Below are 22,436 nucleotides of genomic sequence, written 5' to 3'. Positions count from 1 at the left end.
TATGGGTGTTCACAAGAACCAGATGGTATGTGGGCTGGTCGGGCTAAGCTGCAGCAGAGCCTGATATACTCAAACCCTGGAGCTGGGAGCAGACCTGGTAGGGGTTAATTGGAGTGCCCCGGGGCTAGTCCATTCCACCAGCTGGAATGCAGAAGAACCAGGTCTGTTCCAGGCTTGCTGGGCTGGGACACAGCACCCCTTGACTCATGTGAGATATGTGGCTAAGGCAGAACTAACGAAACTGTATCCACTGATATGTGCACTGGCTACCTCAGGAAACAGACCAAACCTGACCCTGCACTGGTTGGCATACACAAGAGTAAAGTCTGAGGTCACCCAGTATAAGGTTTCTTGGCAGAGTCCCAACTGGACCACTGAACTCAGACCATGGCCATAGGGAAAAATCACAGGATGTGTGGTCCAACCTTGGAATTCATGTATCAGGAATGGGCCTCCTCAGTTTGTAATGCCTGTGCAGTGGACAGCATGTGCAGATGCACATGGTGGAGAGAGGGGTATGACAGCCAGCTCAACTAGACCAGCAGCGGAAAAACTACCTCATCAGAGGATGGAAAGCAGAGCAGGCTGTACAACTCTCCTGGCCAAGAACTGTAGCATGTTCTTGGGTCTACAGATGCACTAAGGCAGACTTGGTCAGCCATGAGACCTTGGAAAGATTTTCTCAACCCTAGGTTAATGAAACCAATAATATCTCAGAGCCACTCAAGTAACACCCTCAAGACACTCTTCCCCATATCAGGATCTCTAAAGTGTCATCAAAGGATAGTTCTCCATCCCCAAGTGTTGATGTAGTTTGACAGCAAGGTGAAATCCTCTGCCCCTACTCCCCTGTGGACACAGAAGACTGAATCATGTGTCCCACCCACCTTTCTCCATACCTGACCCTCCCCCACACTAACCACAGATCCAAATGGGAATGCACCCCTCTCACCATTATATAAACAATATTAAAACTAAGATTTTAAGAATAAAAGTTAAATAGATATATAGGTAAGCATGTATATACACATAATCTCATACATGAACTAGTATAAATAGACTAGTATACTTGGAAGTAAAGATATGTTACAGTATACAACTCTACTCCCAAATAAAAGAGGACTCCCAGTGAAAACTGTTAAATATATATTGACATTAGATACCAGACTTTCTACCATTGTCTATAGCTACAAGGCCAAGATGCATTTAGACAGCAGAATGTTGAACTTGTGACTACCGCTGAAGGACTATACTATTGTAACAACATGGGGAAAACAGTAGGAAGTGGGAATGGGGAGGGAAAAGAGGAGTACCCTGTGCCTATACAACTATACCTGAAATATACATGTATTTATATGTATATATATACACACACACACACACAAATAGGAAAACATCAGCTTTGCCTTACAGAAAAAAATCCCATTAACTAATGTAGAAGAAATGGGGCCAATAGGAAATCACCAAAAGAATACTGCATTTATAACTGCCACAGGCATGTTACTAGCTGAATTTCCCCTTCCAGACTCAGATTTCATGTTAGCCTTTAATTGCCTGGGACTATTTTAACGAAATTCTCATCCAAGGTTCATACTCATAGAAATATCTACTAGCCATAAGAAACTCTGCACATGTCAGGGGAACTCTGTTCAACTGTCCTACTCTCAATGACACCCAAATTCAATTTCGAAAAGATTTACTTTACAGGTAATACATGTAAGTGTGCTTCCAATGGTACATATTTGTTGTATAACAGTGATTGCTACAAACTCTCAAACTCTCATGTTTTAATATCCACCAGGTGTCTACATGAATATATCACTTATGAGGAATGTTCTGTAGTATCTTTCAATCCAGGAATAATCATAATTTCTAATGCTTCTCATCTCCATCCTCAGCACTGTTTTCACAGGATCAGGAAAAATTCATGGGCTCTAAACAAGCTCTTGTATTGAGCTCTAAAAATGCCTGCACTCTTGTTTTCCTTGGATGAGTTATGCAAAACAGAAACTGATCCTGGAAAAATATAACTTGGGTTATTGAAAAGCTAGCTAATGACACAGTCAAGCATCTTGGATCTAAGGGAATCTGATAAGAGAATGGCCTTTGGCTATCTTTTGGCACATATGTGATTCTTCATGACCACCTCAATGTTTAGGCAGATATTTCAGGCAAGTTGAAACTCAGGGTAGTAGCATTTTGGAAATTATGCTATGGAAGAAAGGACTATGGAGACAAATACCGCCAGACAGACTTGGGGAATGGGGACTCTCGCTGTGACTGTTTCTACCTCCTTAATTATATATCATCCTCATCATATTTCTAATTTTACTCTGCAACTCATACATTTCAAATGCCTAATTTTTATTTCTTCTCTACAGCCAATAAAACTCCAAAGATCTTACAAATGGAGCTGCAAATATAAGCCTTGTATCAAGGACCCCTGAACAGACAAGCAAGGTACCAGAGCAAAGAATCTGTAGCATCTACCATGGCTCCTCCCAATCTTCTCTCAACTCAAAAATTCTCCCAGTGTGTAACCCTAAAACAGACCTCTTGAAGAATGACTCCATCCATTCTCAACAAGAAGCCAGAATATCCTTTGAAATCATTCACCCCAGCAGCAGCTGGATTCACCGGGACAGGTGGGCGGCAAGGGAAATGCAAAAATGATATGAATGAATATTTTTTTTAAGATTTATTTTTATTGGAAAGGCAGATATACAGAGAGGAGAGACAGAGAGGAAGATCTTCCCTCCGATGATTCACTCCCCAGGCAGCCGCAATGGCTGGAGCTGAGCCAATCCGAAGCCAGGAGCCTCTTCCAGGTCTCCCACATGGGTACAGGGTCCCAAAGCTTTGGGCTGTCCTCAACTGCTTTCCCGGGCCACAGGCAGGGAGCTGGATGGGAAGCAGGGCCACCAGGATTAGAAGCGGCACCCATATGGCATCCTGGGCCTGCAGGCGAGGACCTTTAACCATTGCGCAAATGCACCGGGCCCGATATGAATGAATATTTAAAAAAAAAAATGGCAGGTTAGGTTAAATTTAGGTAGAAAGTGAAGGCAGTTACTGCAAAGGTCTCTAACATCAGAGCCTGCAACTGAGGTTAACTGAGGTTAAGTGCTAAACATACAAAGGCTGGCATTTAAAAGACAAGCAATTGGGACTTAAGTTAATGAGATAAGAGTTTGGGATTAAATTAACAAAACAAAAACACCTGGGGTTGTAAATGAGCACAAATAAACTGTGAGATTTGGCATTACAATCTAACAAATCCAAGGATAAGACTGACCCAAAATTCAAAAATTAGCAAAGGTATTTAGGGAGGGAAGACACCTCGGCCAAATTCTAGGTAAATAAAACAAGCAAGATGGTTCACAACAATATGCCCACTAAACACAGTTTCCTAAAAATCATTAGGGACCAACGGGAGGGGGCGGGGGAAGCCAATAGGGACAGAGCCCAGTGTGGTACCTTAGTGGCTAAATCCTCACTTTGCATACACCAGGGTCCCAAATGGGCACTGGTTTGAGTCCTGGCTGTTCCACTTCCCATCCAGCTCCCTGCTTGTAAACTAGCAAAGCAGTAGAGGAAGGCCAAATCTCTGGCACACCTGTGGGAGACCTAGAAAGAGCTCCTGGCTCCTGGCTTTGGATCAGCTTAAGCTCAGCCCATTGCAGTCACTTGGGGAGTAAACCAGCAGACAGAAGATCTTTCTTTCTTTTTCTTTCTCTCTTTCTCTCTCCCTCCTCCCCTCTTCTTTCGGTAAATCTAACTTTCCAATATAAATCTTCACAATAAATAAATATTCAGGGACCAGTGTTGTGGCCTAACACGTAAAGTCACTGCCTGCAATCCCATATTAACACTGGTTCAAGTCCTGCTTGCTCCACTTCCAATCCAGCACACTGATAATGGCCTGAGAAAGCAGTGGAAGATGGCCTACTTTGTACTCATGTGAGAGACCCATAAAGGTTTCTGGTTCCTGGCTATACCCTGGCCCAGCTCCAGCTGTTGTGTCCATTTACAGAGTATGAATTAGGCAGCCTGCAGCCGTGCTCCCCGCCGCTGGCCGCCGGGCCTCGCGGACCCGTTAGTGCCCGTTAGTGCCCGTTAGTGCCCGTTAGTGCCCTAGCCCACGCGCAAGGCTTCCCGGCCCCGTCGCAAGCCCAGCTTCCGCCCCTCCCGACACTTGACCCCAAACCCAGTCCCAACGCCCAGTGCGGCCACCTCAGGAGTCGCGACCAGAGGAGGGCCGAGCCGGCGGCCAGTGAGGCCCGCTTCGGAAGCCGCTTCTCTGACGGAGTCCGGTCTCGCCGGGCCCTGGTTCCTTCTCTCTGTACTTCGCGAAAATAATTATTTTTGACAGAAGCATTTTAAAAAGAAGAATCTTGACAATGGCCTCGGCAGTACTTAGTTCTGTTCCCACTACTGCTTCTCGCTCCGCTTTGTTGCAAGTAGATAGTGGCAGTGTTCTGATTCAGAGCCTGAAAAAGGCAAAGGCGGGAATTCTGGGAAGTCTCAAGCTTTAAGAAACAAATCAACTACAAATGAGAAAAAGAGGGAGAAGAGAAGGAAGAAAAGGGAACAGCAACAGAGTGAAGCAAATGAGCTCAGGAATCCTGCTTTTAAGAAAATTCCTCAGAAATCCTCCCATACCACATGTAACACTCAGCATGAGCTTCCACTGTCAAATCGAGCGCAGAAGGAGTCACGGGAAGAAAACAGGCAGGAGTGGAGACAGACAGATGAGCAGATCAAACGATGTGTTCAACAACAGTTACTGTCCGTGAATAAATCTCACATAACACTTGAAATGTTTGGAGCAGATCTTGAGAAGGCACTGTTGCTAAGTAAACTGGAATATGAGGAGCAAAGGAGTATGAAAACGCTGAAAATGTTTCAACGCAATCAAAAGTTATGAATAAAAAAGACAGAAAAAGGAATCAGCAGGGAAAAGATAAACTTCTCGCAGTATCACTGGAAAATTTTCAATCTGAAGATCACATTAACAAAAAGACTGAGGAATTGAGTACTTCTCAGACTATCACATGATGGAGGATTTTTCAATAGACTGGAAGATGATGTTCATAAAACTATTTTTTTTAAAGATTTATTTATTTATTGGAAAGTCAGATATACAAAGAGGAGGAGAGACAGAGAGGAAGATCTTCCGTCCGATGATTCACTCCCCAAGTGAGTGCAATGGCTGGTGCTGTGCCGATCAGAAGCCAGGAGCCAGGAACCTCCTCCAGGTCTCCCACATGGGTGCAGGGTCCCAAAGCATTGGGCCGTCCTCGACTGCTTCCCCAGCCACAAGCAGGGAGCTGGATGGGAAGTGGAGCTGCTGGGATTAGAACCGGCACCCACATGGGATCCTGGTGCGTTCAAGGCGAAGACTTTAGCCACTAGGCCACGCTGCCGGGCCCCATAAAATTCTTATTAGAGAAAAAAGAAAAGAGCAATTTTCAGAATATAATGGAATAGATAATGGTACAACTCCCCGAACATAACCAGGAAGTGGTTTTAAAAGATGGAAGAATTAAAAGACTGAAGTTGGAACTTGAGAGAAAAGATGTTGAAATCCAGAAGCTAAAAACTGTGATCACTCAGTGGGAGGCAAAATATAAAGAAGTAAAAGCAAGAAACGCACAATTATTGAAAGTACTTCAGGAAGGTGAAATGAAAGATAAAGCAGAGATACTTCTGCAAGTTGATGAACCACAGAGTATCAAGAATGAGCTAACTATACAGGTTACATCACCTCATGCTGCATTAGAACAAAGATCTAAAGTGAAAGTATTACAAGCAGAATTAGCCAAATACCAGGGTGGCAGAAAAGGGAAAAGAAACTCTGAGTCCGACCAGTGTAGGTGATTTCATTAGCTTTTCAAGTCAACGCAAAAGCTAACACTTTCAGGGCTTTACAAAATGTATATATTTAATGCTGTGTAACTGCTAAACTATGCAGTTTTTGTTGAAGGAATTAAAAGCAACTAGCTCATTATAGTCTATAATTTTATGTTCTTTTGACTTAAAGAAAAAAGAATAGAGGATTCCAGAAACTCAGCAATTATTGTTTACTATCCATCCTTATCACCTTAGTTTTTCATCAGTCAATAAAATTTACTCTTCCAAAAAAAAAATAGAGTATGAATCAATGAATGGAGAATATCCTTCCTTCCGCCCTTCCTCTATCTCTGTCTCTGTCTCTCTCTCTCCACTCCCTCTGTAACTCTGACCTCAAAATAAGTAAACAGATAATTTTAACTTAAAAATTTAAAACATAAATAAATGTTTTAGACAAGATTATGTGATAGATGATAAAACTGAGAAAACAAGAAGAAACAGCATAGTTGCACATATTCAAAGAGTCTAAGATATGTATTAACAATAAAGGGAGAAACAGCTTTATAACGGAGTAAGATAGTAGGTGTCATTTAACAAAATAAAGCTGATAGCACCAATTATAAGACCTACAGCTGTTATGATGTATTAAGAATAGCACATCACTTCTGTGCAGTTCATCCCTAAAACACAAATCGTTTAACATAATAATGAGGAAACTGGGAGAACTCAAATTGAGGAATATTCTGCAACATAAGGCCCAGTATTCTTTTTTTTTATTATTGTTATTAACATTGTATTATGTGATACAGTTATATAGGCACTGGGAATTCCCCCCGCCCCTCCCACACCCCTCCCCCAATAGTGGATTCCTCCACCTTGCTGCATAACCACAGTTCAAGTTCAGTTGAGATTCCTTCATTGCAAGCATATACCTAGCATAAAGTCCAGCATCTTATTGTCCAGATAAGTTCAGTGGCCTCTTGGGGAGACCTTCTCTGGTCTGAAGGTAGAGCTAACAGAGTAAAGTTCCGGTCAGTTAAAAGCCCCAACAAAACATCAGCATCAATATACAACGTTATGGAATTAATTGACATAGTATTGAGTAAACAATATGTTGAAAATAATGCAAGTTCAATTCTTCAAAACATCTCGGCCCAGTATTCTTAAAAAATATCACAGTTGGGACAGATGCTGTAGCACAGGGTGTTAAGTGGCTGCTTGCAATGTCCACATCCCGTATCAGAATGCCTGGGATCCCAGTCCCACCTCCATTTCTGATCCAGCTTCTTGCTAATGCACACCCTAGAAGTCAGCTGATGACAGTTCAAGTATTTGAGTCCCTGTCATTCACACTGGAGACCCTGATGGAATTCAAAGCTCCTGGTTTTGGCCTGGTCCAGTCCTAGCTGTTGTAGCCATTTGGAGAGTGAACCAACAGATGGAAGATGTTTCTGGCTCTCTCGCTCTTCAAATAACTATTTCTAAAAAGTGTCATATGACAAAAAAAGAAGAAAATGTCATAGACTATGGAAATTAAAATTAAAACGGCAGGACAACAAAATCCACAGACCTGGTCAGGCTGGTCTCAGAGCTCCAACCATGCAGTATCTGTGCATGGAGTGCATGTGTCAAAACTGGCTTGTTTCTCAGTTGATAAAACAAAGCAATGGACAGCATGCCCATGGGGGATATGGGAGTCCATTGGGGCCTGCTGGTACCATAGCAAAAGAAAAGGAACAGAACAAATTGGAAAACTACTGCAGCCAACCAAATATCTAGGCAAATGGAGACTCTAAGGTGGACTATGTGGGCCAATAGAACTTGGAAAGATTTCCTCATGCTTGCACCGGCGAAATCCAAGTAATTTCAGAACTACTGAAAGCGCTTGAGCACAACCCTCAGAGCATGCTCCACACTGGGAACCCTGGTGTAACATCAGGTGGCCATTCCCTATCCCCGGTGCTGAGGTACTGGGAGGCTGGATGCAGCTTCTCCCCTCTCTTCCTCCTTCCCTCAGAGGAAGAAGAAAAAGAAAATTTGGAAACAACAATCTAACCTACTTTTTACTAACCCTCAGCCTTTCAACTATGTAAAAATTATCAAAAAATAAAATTTTTTAAAAACCTACAGAATGCAATGTAGTGTCTGAACCGAATGCTAGAACGGTAAAAAAAAAAAAAAAAAAAAAAAAAAACAGCATTGGAAAATCAAATCACATTTTTTGTTTAAAGTATTATACTCATTTCAATGTCTTATTTTAAATAATCACAGCACAGTTGTGCAGATACTAACATTAGTGAAAACTATTTCTTCTCATGTTGAATTTTTATGTCCTAGTTATTGGAAGAACTATCTCTAGCTTACATGTGGTGACTGCCATAGATCACTCTTGCATCTTAATCAGAAAAGAAATATAAAATGTATTATTTTTTATTTGCTTTTTTAAAGTTTAAAATGCTGTAATATATTTAAAATCATAAAGAGAAATGCATAAATTCCATAGCATGAATTTGTAATGGTGGAATTTCAGATCATTTGCATAAAGGATGTAGCCTAAGGCAGAGGATTTTACTTCACTGGATAAACTATGTAGCAAATCAATATCAGTCTATACAGAGGTATTAAAATCTGGATGATGTGGATGGATGACTAGTTCCTTAAAAAAAAACATGTTGAAATCTGACTGCCATTGTAAAGGTGTTGAGATAGGAGTTTGAAAAGGTACTTGGATCATGAATGGATTAACGTTCTTTTCCCAAATCTGAGTGAGCATCCTCTTGAGACTGGGTTAGTTCTGAACAGCAGGTTGTTAGAAGACAGCCTGGTGCTTCGGGCCAGTGGCGCAATGGATAACGCGTCTGACTACGGATCAGAAGAGAGCCTGTTCGTCCTTTTATTTTCTCTCTTACATTTTCCACTCTTGTACACCTATCAGTATGGTTTTCCACTTTCTGTTATGAGGTAAGCCATACAAGGCCCTTATCATATACCAACACCTTTCCAGCCTCCAAACTGTAGGCCAAAATAATCCTCTTTTTTTTTCACAAACTACCTGGTCTCTAGTATACTTTTTAACCATAGAAAACTAAGACATACACTAGACATGATAGAATTAATCTGGCAATGTAAGACTTTTGTTTTGCCTCCATTATTCATTCCACTAAAGCTAACAATGGACCACAAATGGTTTATTTTTTTTGTAAAAAAGTACTTCCTTCATAGGTAGAAACAAATTTAACCTTATTTGTTTTGCTATACATGACAGCAAATATGCAAGAAAGGAGAACAAGGCTTAATATGATGCATTCCAAACAATGATTTTCAGCACAGAATTTGAATATAACTCGTCCACAACCATAATACGACTAATAAATGAACATGAGTAACTCTATTATGTTATCACAGAAATACTGTTCTATTTAATGTATAATCTAAAACAAGTCCCAGAAAGTATACTTATTGTTTTTTAATTATTTGAAAAATTGATCCAAGAAAGAGTTTGCTGATTAAACTTCAGTTAATTAGAGTACAACATTACTCCCCTCCCAAAAAATGATTAAACTTTGGAGCATTTTCTTTAAATTTTATTTTAAAACCATTGTAAAATACCAGCAACTTCAAAATAATAAGGCAAATTAACACATACCTCTTGTAAGTCAGAGGAAGAGGACTTCTTCCTTTTTCCTTCTGTGACAATTTCTACCAAAAAAATGGTAAAAAAAAAAAAAATTATCATTTAACATCAAATTTAGAAACATTTTAACAGAACAAATCCTTTCAATACATTCCTGTTTTAAATTGCTGGATTTAGAACTTACAGTGATATATTTTCTAGAATCCAAAAGGCTAAAGATATAGGTTAAAAAAAAATGACCTGTCAGAAAGAAGATTCTCACAAAATGCCTCTAGTAAATAATACATGCAAAGTGGCAGAAGAAATTTGGATCTAAGAACTGAACAAAATTTCCTAGCCAAATTCCTTACATACTTTAGCAGAAGCATCTAATTACTAAATTCTTATGATGGGGATCTATGGGTAAGTGAAATCTACAAAAACATTTTCAGTTGTACTTTATATCCAAGCCTAATGTGCCACTAGGAACAGCTGAACTCTTAAGTCATCAACATTTTGCAGACCTCCGGAGGATTTTTCTTTCATGAACTAATTCACTCAGCAAAGAAATGTCTATCATGTGCCTAGTATTGTGCTAGGCAGCAAAAACGGTGTAGTGAGAAAATCAGAAATAAGTCAAGGTTTCCTGAAATTTAGAGTCTACTGGAAAATATCACAAATTTCATAATAAACAAAAAAGACAGAGATACACAAACTATATGTGCAAACTCACTTATGACACAGAACACAGCAATTCAGTGGAAAGGGGTGATTTTTTTCAATATATGTATCAAAAGTGGCACCAAAATATACAATAAAGATTCAGTTTAAAAATGGGCAAATGAACTAAATATACATGTCTCAAAAGAAATATGATGTTTTCCTGTGCACAGAGGGTTAAGCTGATATCTGCAACAGTGACATTCCATACAAGCACCAATTTGAGTTCCTGCTAAGTTCACCTGGGAAGACAACAAAAAAACGGTCCAAATACATGAACCCCTGCCACTCACTCGGGAGACTTGGATGGAATTTCTTTTTATTCTTTTTTTAAAGATTTACATTTCTATTGGAAAGACAAATTTACAGAAAAAAGGGAGACAAAGGGAAAAAGATAATCTGTCCGCCTATTCATTTCCCAAATTCCTGCAGCAGGTGGAGTTGAGCCAACAAGAAGTCAGCAACCGGAAACTTCCTAGGGATCTTCCATGCATATGCAGGGTGCCGAGGCTCTGAGCTGTACTCTACTGATTTCCCAGGACACAAGCAGGAAGCTGGATGGAGAGTGAGCAGCCAGGACACAAACCACTGCCCATATGGGATTCCAGCGGATGCAAGGTGAGAATTTAGCCACTAGGCTATTGAGCTAGGCCCTGGATAGAATTTCTGACTCCTAACTTCATCCTAACTTCATCAAATCTATTGTGCAAAGTGAACCAGCAGATGGAAGATTTGCCACTCTTCTTTCAAATAAATAAAATAAATCCTTAGGGAGAGGAACAGAAAAACGTTGAGGACGGTAAATACTGATGGTTGTCAATGTGGCAATCAATGCAATGCCAGTGTGCCATGTCAGAATGCTGGTTTTGGCCTGATCTGGCTCTGGCTGTGATGGCCATCTGGGGAGTGAACTAACATACAAGATCTACCTATTTCTGTTTTTCCCTCTCTCCATGTGACCTTACCGGCTTTCAAATTAACAAAATCCCTTTTTTATTTTAAATATTTATTTATCAAATTTAAAGACAGAGCACGAGATTTTTCTATCAACCGGTCCACTGGCCGAATGGAAGGAACAACCAGGCCTGGGCGAGGCAGAACTCAGGAGTCTGGAACTCTGTTTCTTACACAATTGCCAGAGGTCCAAACAGACCATCTTCTGTGTTTTCTAGGTGCAATGGCAGGGAGCTAGGCCAGAGGTGGGGCAGCTTGAGACCAGCACGATGGCTGGGAAAGCCTGGGAAAGGAGTAGAGGATGGCCCAAAGCCTGGAGAACCTGCACCTACATGGGAGACCCAGAAGAAACTCCTTGGCTCCTGGATTTAGATCACCTCAGCTCCATCCACTGTGACCACTTGGAAGACTAAATCAGTGGATGGAAGATCTTTCTCTCTGAAACTTCCCTCTGTAATTTTCCTTCCAATAAAATAAATCCTTACAAAAAGAAAAAGTGGCACAAACAGGCCTGGCATGATGCCCTGGCTAAGTCCTCACCTTGCAAGTACTGGGATCACTTAAGGGATCACTCGGATCACACCACTTTCCATCCTATGCACCCTGCACCTGTGTGGAAAAATCAGAAGAAGCTCCTGGCTCCTGGAATCAGATTAGCTCAGCTGCAGTTGTTGTGGCCATTTGGGGAGTGAACCAGGAAGATCTCTGTTTGTCCTTTATTTTGTGGATATGCTTTTTTTTATTAATTTTTTTTATTAATTACATTTCATTTTGTGACAGTTTCATAGACCCCTCTCTGTGCCCTCCCCCCATGGTGGATTCCTCCATGTTGTTACAGTAGCAGAGTTAATAACCAGTCATGCTTCCTTCATTGCAAGCATATACCAAGCATAGAGTCCCACATCTTACTGTTCAGATAAATTCAACAGCTCACTGGGGAGACCATCTCTGGTTTGAAGTCAGAGCTGGCAGAACATCCCAACCAATTAAAAGCCCCGACATAACACCAACAACAATTTACAATATTATGGAATTAATTGGCATGGTATGAGTAACCAATATGTTAAAAGAATGCAAGTTCTTAACCACATCCCATAACTACTTCACTAACATTTCAATTATTAGTTTATATACAACTGGCTTCTATACACCTTAAAATGGCTATAGATTATTATTCAGCTGTTTCATGTCTATTTTCATTTTAGTATTTAGCAGTTTATAGCGTTGAAGCATGATTTTTACTGAACTTGGCAGATTTTAGGATAGTCTAAACTGGCTTAGAACTCTAACAAGGCATATGTCAACAATTGAGGTGCAGAACAGTTTTAGGAGGGGTGTGCCGAGAAATCTTCAATACCTTAGTAAGGAGTAATTAATCTCTATGTCCTACCTAGTAAAGTATATGTGAGTTCACGCTGACCGTTTCCTGTCTGTTCTAAGCTTTCCTTGTTGTTCTCTGTCTATCTATTCTAATTTTTTTGTTGTTTTTAGGGAGGAGGGGTCTCCGGAGCGACCCTGATGGTCATTGCAAGAGAGAGTGGGGATCCAAAGTTGGAACTAAGTAAGGACCAGAGAAAGCTCCCTAGTGTGGATCTGCTTTTACAGTGAATGGCAACAATGGAGGGTAGAGGGCAGTGCAGGGCACCTAGGGTGGGCACACATCCTCATTTCAGCAATACACATTCACAAATGAAATTAAGAAACTGGTTCAATTATCAAATATAAACCTCTCATTCCAAAAAAAAACACTGACCTTGAACCCTTAGGCTTCTTCACTGAATTCACTCTTTGTCCACACATCTTGTCATCTCCTTTAACATATGCACTGTCTTCTAACACCAAGTAAACCAAAACATATTTTTGTACCTATATATTTATTTTTTAAACTGCTGACTTATTTTTATTTCAGTGGAAGATTTACAGAGACAAAGGGAAGACAGAGATCTTCCATCCACTGATATATTTCCAAAAAGATGGCAACAGTTAGAGCTGAGCCAACCAAAGCCAGGAGCCAGGAGCTTCTTCCAGATCTCCCATACAAGTGGCAGGCACCCACGAACTTGGCTCACCTTTTGCTGCTTTCCCAGGCAGCAGAAGTGCTGCAGCCAGGATTTGAACCAGCTCTCATATGGGATGTTGTCACCAAAGATGGAGGCTTAACTTAGAATGCCACAGCACTGGTCCCTCCATATTCTTGTTATTTTGCTTACTACTACCTAGGAAAGCCACACAGTTGTGGCAGGTATCACTTCCAAAAATGTATACTTGTTTTAACACTTCAAAATTACTTAATGGCTCTTACATTCATCACTAAATGACTTTCTATTCTACTTTGAGCTCCTATAACATTTAAAAGCCCCTCTTTTTTTAAGATTTATCTATTTTTATTGCAAAGTCAGATATACAGAGAGGAGGAGAGACAGACAGAAAAATCTTTCATCTGATGATTCACTCCCCAAGTGACTGCAACAGCTGGAGCTGGGCCAATCCAAAGCCAGAAGCCAGGAACTTCTTATTAGTTTCCCATGCGGGTGCAGGATCCCAAGACTTTGGGCCATCCCTGACTGCCCTCCCAGACCACAAGCAGGGAGCTTGATGGGAAGTGGGGACGCCAGGATAGAACCAATGCCCATACGGGATCCCGGCGTGTTCAAGGCAAGGACTTCAGCTGCTAGGCTACCACACTAGGCCCGCCCCTCTTTCTTTCTTTTTCTTTTTTTAAATATTTATTTATTTATTGGAAAGTCAGATATACAGAGAGGAGGAGAGACAGAAAAGAAGATCTTCCATCCAATGATTCATTCCCCAAGTGAGTGCAACGGCCAATGAATGCTATGCCACTAATCCGAAGCCAGGAGCGAGGAACTTGCTCCAGGTTTCCCACAGAGTGCAGGGTCCTCGACTGCTTTCCCCAGGCACATGCAGGAATCTGGATGGGAAGTGGAGCTGCTGGGATTAGAACCGGCGCCCATATGGGATCCCGGTGCATTCAAGGCAAGGACTTTAGCTGCTAGGACACGCCGCCGGGCCCCCGCCCCTCTTTCTTAAGGACCAGTGCAATGGCTCAACTGGCTAATCCTCCTTCTACAAACACTAGCATCCCAAAGGCTTCAGTCCATGCCCCAGTCGCTTCACATCCCATCTAGTACGTGCTAGTGGCCTAGGAAAGCAGCAGAGAATGGTCCAAACACTGTATCTCTATGGCAGACCTGGAGGATGTTCCTTGCTCCAAATCAGATCAGCTCAACTCTGGCCGTTGTAGCCACTTGGGAGCGAACCGGCAGATACAAGATCTTTCTGTCTCTCCTCTCTATAAGTCTGCCTTTCCAACAAAATTAAGTAAATCTTTAAAAATTTATCTTTGAGGGCGCGGCAAAGTAGCCTAGTGGCTAATGTCCTTGCATTGCAAGCAACATGATCCCATATGGGCGCCGGTTCTAATCCCAGCAGCCCTGCTTCCCGACCAGCTACCTGCTTGTAGCCGAAAGCAGTCGGGGACGGCCCAAAGCCTTGGGACCCTGAACTCACGTGGGAGACCCGGAAGAGCTCCTGGCTCCTCGCTTCGGATTGGCTCAGCTCCAGCAGTTGCAGCCGCTTGGGGAGTAAACCATCAGACAGAAGATCTTCTTCTCTGTTTCTCCTCTTCTGTATATCTGCCTTTCCAATAAAAATAAATAAATTTTTTAAAAAAAAAAATAATCCAGTGGGTGACTTTTTAAAAAAATTATCTTTGGGACCTAGCATGTGACACAGCAGGTTAAGGCTGCTACCTGCAATTCAGACATCTCATATAGACGACAGTTTGAGACCTAACTGTTCCACTCCACACAGTTCCCGGCTAATGTGCCTAGGAAAACAGCACAGGGTGGTCCTATCGCCTGGCCTCATGCACTGTCAAACCAATTGAACCCTCTGAAACAATGTTTCTCAACCTTCTTCATTTCTTCCTAAACCTAGCTGCTTTCTAGCTGTATAGCACTGTCACATTGCCTCACTCTGAAAATAATTATTTGACTCAAGATTTCTCTCATTCTCTATTTCTGTGTATAATACCATTTATCCCAATGGGTTCAGACAAAGGGAAAGGTCTTCCATCTGCTGATTCACTCCCAGAAGGCTGCAATGGCCCGAACTGAGCCGATTCAGAGAGGAGGAGGCTTGTATCCCAACCCTGAAGACTCCTAGATCCTCACCAAGGACTATCAGTACGAGCTCCGAGGACTACATCCCAACCGCCAAGGAGACCACAGGGAATTGGAGTGCCTTCGGAGGCCGAGAACTCTGAGGTCACCCACCTCCATTTGGATCTCCCACATGGGATGGAAGAAGTCCAAATCCTGCCTTGCAGGATCCAAGGTCATTGAAACGAAAACCAGGAGCACTGAGCAGTCCACAGAAACAGAACAGTAAACTTCCTTCGGGACTAGGGAGAGGAGCTTTCTCTGGTCCTTGCCCGGTTCCGACTTTGGGTCCCCACCCTCTCTCGTAATGACCATAAGGATCGCTCCAGAAATCCCTCAAAACAAACTAACAAACAAACAAATAAGCAAAAAACAACAAAAAAAATAGGATAGGCAGAGAACAACAAGGAAAGCTTAGAAACAGATAGAAAACGGTCAGCGGGGATGCACTTATAACTCACTGGGTGGGACACAAAGATTAGTTACTCCTCACTAAGGTATTGAAGATTTCTTTGCACACCCCTCCTAAAATTGTTCACCTAAACTGCTGGCATATGTCTTGTTAGAGTTATAGAGTTAGACTACCTGAAAAACAGCCAGGTTGTGCAAAATCATGCTTCAATGCTATAAACTGCTAAATACTAAAATGAAAATAGACACAAGACAGCTGAATAGTAATCTATAGCCATTTTAAGGTGTATAGAACCCAGTTGTATATAAACTAATAATTGAAATGTCAATGTAGAAGTCATAGGTTCAGAACTTGCACTCTTTTTTATCTCTCTAACATGCTGGTTACTCAATACCATGTCAACTAATTCCATTACATTATAAATTGTTGTTGATGTAATGTCGGGGCTTTTAATTGGTTGGGATGATACTCTGTTGGCTCTACCTTCAGAACAGAGATGGTCTCCCCAGTAAACTGTTGAACTTATCTGGATAATAAGATACTGGACTTTATGCCTGGTAGATGCTTGCAATGAAAGAATCTCAACTGAATTTGAACTATGGTAATACAACAAGGTGAAGGAATCCACCATGGGGAAAGCGGGGTTGGGGAGGGGAGGGGGGAATCTCAGTGCCTATAAAACTGTGTCACATAATGCAATGTAATCAATTTTAAAAAAAAGAACTGAGCCGATTCAAAGCCAGGAGCTGGGAACTTCTTCCAGGTCTTCCATGCAGGTGCAGGGTCCCAAAGCTTCAGATTTAGCCACTAAGCCATCATGTCAGACCTGGGACCCAAGGTTTTGGGCCATCCTCCACTGCTTTCCCAGGCTATCAGCAGAGAGCTAGATGGGAAGTGGTTCAGCCAGGACACAAATTGGTGTCCATATGGGATCCCAGCACTTACAGTGTGAGGATTTAGCCTTTAAGCCATCACGCCAAGCCCTCAGCAACATTTCTACCAGTAATATAACTGTATGGTGACTAACTGTAGGTTCTCATTTTGGATCTCAATTAAAATTCATTTTATTTCCAATGCAAAGCAAGCATCCAGCCTCTGGACCTATTAAAACTTTTTAAAAGTAAACAAAGTATATCAACATAGAACACTATTCCTTTGAGAGAATAAACAGGAGAAAGAAGATTTAAAATCAAGCAAAGTTGAAAAACACTGAGGAGTTGCTGCTGTGACATTAAATGCAGCAGGTTAAGCTGCAATGCCAGCATCCCATTATCAGAGCATTAGTTCAAATCCTGGCTGCCTTGATCCCAGTACACCTGCGTGCTAATGTGCCTGGGATGACAGCAGACCACAGTCAAAGTGCTTGAGCTCCAGGAATGCCCACAGGACAGCTTAGTGTTCCTGGATCCTGGCCTTCCCGGGCTGCAAAACTTAGGAAGTCAACCAGCAGACAGAATCTTTCTCGCACTCTCTCTTAGCCTCTCCTCTCTCTATTGTGCTTTCAAATAAAATTAAGCTCTACATTATTTTATCTCCTTTTATTTATTTTATTTTATTGGAAAGGCAGATTTAAAGAAAGAAGGAGAGACACAGACAAAGACCTTCCATTCACCTGTTCACTCCCCAAGTAGTTGCAATGGCCAGAGCTGAGCCGATCCGAAGCCAAGAGCTTCTTCCAGGTCTCCCACGTGGGTGCAGGGTCCCAAGGCTTTGGGCCATCCTCTACTGCTTTCCCAGGACACAAGCAGGGAGTTGGATGGGAAGTGGAGCAGCCGGGATATGAACCAGTGCCCACACGGGATCCCAGCTGACACAAGATGAGGATTTAGCCCCTAGGCTATTGCACCAGGCAAAAATAAAGCTTTTTCTCTGTATGGTCCATGCCCACAATGAAGAAATCATGACTGGTTATGAACTTTACTACTGTAACACAATATGGAGGAATTCAATATGGGTGGAAGGCTTGGGGAGGGTTTGGGGGAACCCCAGAACCTACGACACTGTGTCATAAAATGAAATAATAAAGTTTTTTTTAAAATAAAGCTTTTTATAAAACAAGAAAACAAATGTTGTATGCTCAGTAATTCTCTGCAAGAAGTATAATATACAAAGTATGTAACAGGCTCTGAAAAACCCAACAATAAAACAAAGTATCTACCTACAATTATCACACTCATGTCCATTATCCTTCCCTTCACCTCCCACTTCATGGCAGAAAATGAGGTTTAAATGATCTAATTATGTAATTAGATCAGATTCTTGAGCCCTGTTTATTAATAGTTATGCTTACCAGTTATCCTCCCTAAATTCATTTCCTCATCTGTAAAGCAAAAATAAACACCTTATAAAGCTTTTAATTTTAAAAATATATATAAACCTTTTAATTTGTAAAGTTCTTAGCACTGTACCCACTATCTCTTCAAAGATACACACATTCAAAACCACAGTGACACAGATCTCCAAGGATACTGTCAGAAACTATCAGCTGAAAATTCACAATTCAGGAATGGCATTTTGGTGTAGTTAGTTAAGCTGCCAACTGCAATGCCAGCATCCCATAGGAACCCCAGTTCTGCTCATGTCCCAGTTGCTCTACTTATGACCCACCTCCTAGCTAATGGGCAGCCTGGAAGAGCAGCAGAGATGACACAAGCGCCAAACAGGTATACCCATATAAGATGCCAGCATCACAGGGGGTGGGTTAAACCTGCCACACAATATAGCCCCAAACCCTTTAATTTTAATTCAAAACGTCACCTGAAATTTTAGTTTGTAACTCTAATACTTGCATATCTGTTGAACTTTTTTTTTTATTTATTTACTTTTATTTGAAATGCAGATTTTTAAAGAGAGGAGAGACATCTGCTGGTTCACTCCCCAAAGAGCCACAACAGCCAGAGCTGAGCTGATCCAAAGCTGGGAGCCAGCAGCTTCTTCCAGGTTTCCTACATGAGTATAAAGTCCCAAAGCTTCTGACCAGCCTCAGCTGTTTTCCCAGGCCATAAGCAGGGCGCAGGATTGGAAGTGGAGCAACTAGGACTTGAACCTTTGGTCTATCAGGGATATACACAATGCAAATAGCAACTTAACCAGTTTTAATGTTTGTTGTCCCTTGTTCCCATGTACTTCATTTTTTCATTCAACTGTCAGTAAATACGTATCTGGTGCCTTTTAAGAGATTTTTTTTTTAAGGGTGAGATTAACTTCCATAGGTCACTTTTTAATAGTTTTGAAATTGTTTCTACAAAAATAGGCGGTACCATAAAAATGTTAGTTTGTGTAGTAGATTGCAAGCCTGTGAGTTCTGGTGCTCTCCTCTTGCCACGCTTGAGAGACCCTGGGTGGATGAAACGTTCAACAAAAACTTGTTGCCTGGGAGGAGCTCTACCTCGCACTTTGTGTCCTCAAGAGCTACCACACAAAACTTAACACGGGCATTTAAACTTTAATGCAACTTCAACGCCAAAGCTCTGCTCAGAATAACAAGACAACAAAAGCAGGGCTTCAAGTCCTTTGTTCAACTCTGGAATCCGTTTTGGAAGACGCAGGACAAAGCTGGTAAAGAAAAAAAGGAGGGGGAGGCTGCGCTGCAGGCTCCCAGGAGACCTAGGACCGTTTCTCTGCAAAGTGAGGTATCAACCAGCACCGCCCTCCGTGGGGCCGCAGCTACCTGCCGGAGGCAGGGGTGATGGCCCCCAAAAGCAGCCAGCCTCAGCCGGGGAGCGAGCGGGTGCGGCGCCGAGGACGAGGCTGGGGCGCTGGAGGAATAAAGAGGAAGGCGTGGCAGGCAGGACAGCAGCCAGCCAGTCGGGCCCGGCGAGGGCACCGCGTCCGGCCGAGGAGGGGACACGAACGGGGTGTCGCGAGCAGCGCAGCCCGCGATGACAGCTCGGGCCGGGGGCGACCCGCGAGCCTTTCCCGGAGCGCGCCCCGCTTGCCGTCCCTCCGCCCCGCCCCGCCGCGGGCCGCAGCGCCCCATTCGCCCCGCCTCGCAGGGCACACGACGCCCGGGCCCTCCTAGCCTTGCTCACCGAAGGAGGATCGCCGTCGCCCGGCCTTCCTCCTGTCCATCTTCTCCAGGTGCTGGACTCGCAGTTGTTGGCGCTGTCACCTCAAGACCCCTCGGGCTTGGGGGAAGGGAGAAGGGTGAGAGGAAAAAAAAAACACACACACAGGAAAGTGTGAACTGCGCTTGCGCAAGAGCCTCCGCAGGCCTTCTGGACGGAAGTCGGCTACCCCTCCCACCTCCACCCGGAAGTCAATTCTTGGGACCAGCTTTCTCTCGGAAGCCGCCTGTCCTGCGCTGGTCTGTGGTACCTTATACAAAAATGAAGCAGGGAACATGATTTTCCCTGTGTTCCTAAAAGGCATTCTTCACTTTGAAGACTTTGATGACAAAAAAATTGTAGAGAGAACGTTAAGAATCAATCCTCCAGGTCCTTGGATGTCTCTAGAGACCCTAGAATAAAATAAAGCACTACCTTTTGCACTATTACTTCTCTCACAGTTTGTCATATACGTTTGTCCTCAAGACACTACCTCAACTCCAGAAACAGTGTTTTAAGAAAAGACTCACCCGATAGGCATAGCCCAGCAATTTAGCATTGCAATACAAATAAATTTAGGTTAGCTAAATTTGTATTAGTGAAGTAACACACACAAAAAACATCTTTTTAAAATTAAAACTGGCTTTTTAAACACCTCCAAGTGGGAGAAGAACACTAGATCTCAATCGAAACATTAGATGCTGAGAAGATAACAAAGTAGGTAGGTAAAAGTTGATACTCATTTAGCTGACATTTGTTACGGTATAAGGGACTACACATGTATTCAATGAATCCAAGAGCTGGTACATTTACTCTAACATGCTTTAACAAGGCTCTTCAAATTAAAGATCTGGGCTATTTTGTTACCCATAATTTATATATTTGAATACTTTTTTTTTTAAGATTTATTTTTATTATTTTTTTTATTGGAAAGGCGGATATACAGAGAGGAGAGACAGAGAGGAAGATCTTCCGTCCGATGATTCACTCCCCAAGTGAGCGCAACGGGTCGATACTATGCCGACCCGAAGCCAGGAGCCTCTTCCGGGTCTCCCACGCGGGTGCAGGGTCCCAAAGCTTTGGGCTGTCCTCGACTGCTTTCCCGGGCCACAGGCAGGGAGCTGGAAGGGAAGCGGGGCTGCTGGGATTAGAACCGGCGCCCATATGGGATCCCCGGGCGTGCAAGGTGAGGACCTTTAACCACTTGCGCCACCGCGCCGGGCCCTATATTTGAATACTTTAAAAAAAATGGATGTGTGGACCAGCACAGCAGTCCGACAGGCTAATTAATGTTCCCAGTTGAAGCTCTGACATCACTTAGAAATGCCTGTTCTTGCTGGTTCTCATCCTGGCTGCTCCACTTCCCATCCAACTCCCTGTTTGTGGCCTGGGAAAGTGCTCCGGCCAGCAGAGCCAGTAACGTGGACAGGGAGAGGGTCTGGGGATGAAGCACCGACAGGGGACCAGTATAGTAGAAGCCTCTGCAAAGTCTCTCTTATTGCTGCTTCACCTATCTTTATATGCTCTCCCCCCCCCCGCCCCATCCTAATTTAGCCAGACTATTGACTACAGATGAGTCCAATTAGTCTAGATGTTTTTAGCCACAAGCCCAGTTCCTGTTCCTGCTCATTCCAATGAGCACTAACCAACTCCTTAGCCCACAACAGAAAAGCAGTAGAGGATGGTCCAAAGCCTTGCCACTCTGCACCCATGTGAGATACCCAGAAGATGCTCCTGGCTCCTGGTGTCAGGTCAGTTCAGCTCCAGCTGTTGCAGCCATTTGGGGAGTGAACTAGCAGTCAAAAGATTTCCCTCTCTCCTCTCTCTATCTCTTCTTCTCCCTGTAAATCTACCTTTCCAATAAAAATAAATAATTTTAAAAGCGTAAGAGGCATAATCTACTTCCATCCAAGCTATCAGCTTACATGAAAATAAAGTAAAACTTATGAAATCATAAAATTATGTTAAGCAAATTATTCAGGTTACAAATACTTCATTTAACATATGATTTTATCAATATAACATTTCTGCCAATACAAACCAAGCCAGCTAGTTATCCCAAGCTGAGCTTGCTTTGTGTAAGATTTCTGAAAATAAATGATCTTTCAGCTAAACTTTCAAATTTGTTCTTCTGAACCACAATTGTTTGTTGTTTTACTTTAACTTTGTTTTTAGCTCTTCAGAATATATTGTCATGATGAAAAACAACAGGACTAAAAAGGTTAACTTTCTACTTCAGAGCAAGTCATTTGATAACTACATTGCATCTTATTAAAAATTAAATTACCTGGGCACAGTATGGTACCCTAGTGGTTAAAGGCCTCACCTTGCATGTACCAGGATACAATACAGGTGCCAGTTCATATCCCAGCTACTCTATTTCCCATCCAGCTCCCTGCCTATGATCTGGGAAAGCAGTAGAGCATGACCCAAGGCCTTGGCACCCTGCATCCACATGGAAAACCCAGAAGAAACTTCTGACTCTCAGCTTCGAATCAACTCAGACACTTGGAGAATGAGCCAGCAGATGGAGGACCTTTCTATCCCTCCTCTCTGTAAATGTGACTTTCCAGTAAAAATAAATAAATAAATATTTTAATGATATTTCATATACCTTTTCAGCCATTCTGGCTAAAGGTTCTTTATTTTAAAAGTAA

General features: G+C 42.5%; 1 protein-coding gene and 1 pseudogene across 3 annotated transcripts in view; one reads left to right on the top strand and one right to left on the bottom strand.

Moving 5' to 3' along the window:
* Window positions 1–19,883, bottom strand: part of SENP7 (SUMO specific peptidase 7) — a 153,039-nt gene extending 133,156 nt beyond the window's left edge. For 2 of the 3 annotated variants that reach the window (XM_040980557.1, XM_040980560.1), the window contains exons 1-2: window positions 19,765–19,882; window positions 9,500–9,552 (exon numbers count right to left, since the gene is read on the bottom strand). In XM_040980557.1, coding sequence (XP_040836491.1) covers window positions 9,500–9,552; window positions 19,765–19,804 — 93 coding nt within the window. In that variant the 5' untranslated portion in view covers window positions 19,805–19,882. Of the gene's footprint in view, window positions 1–9,499; window positions 9,553–19,764 lie in introns of all 3 variants that reach the window. The other variant, XM_040980558.1, reaches the window with a different exon arrangement.
* Window positions 4,401–5,919, top strand: LOC121156720 (annotated as a pseudogene).
* Window positions 19,884–22,436: the final 2,553 nt, after the last annotated feature.

The sequence above is a fragment of the Ochotona curzoniae genome, unplaced genomic scaffold (genome assembly GCF_017591425.1).
Source record: "Ochotona curzoniae isolate NIBS_2020 unplaced genomic scaffold, NIBS_Ocur_1.0 contig_3498, whole genome shotgun sequence".
In the NCBI taxonomy this organism is placed as follows: Eukaryota; Metazoa; Chordata; class Mammalia; order Lagomorpha; family Ochotonidae; genus Ochotona; species Ochotona curzoniae.
Note: the sequence above shows the minus strand (reverse complement) of the source record. Positions and strands in the feature narration are given on the sequence as shown.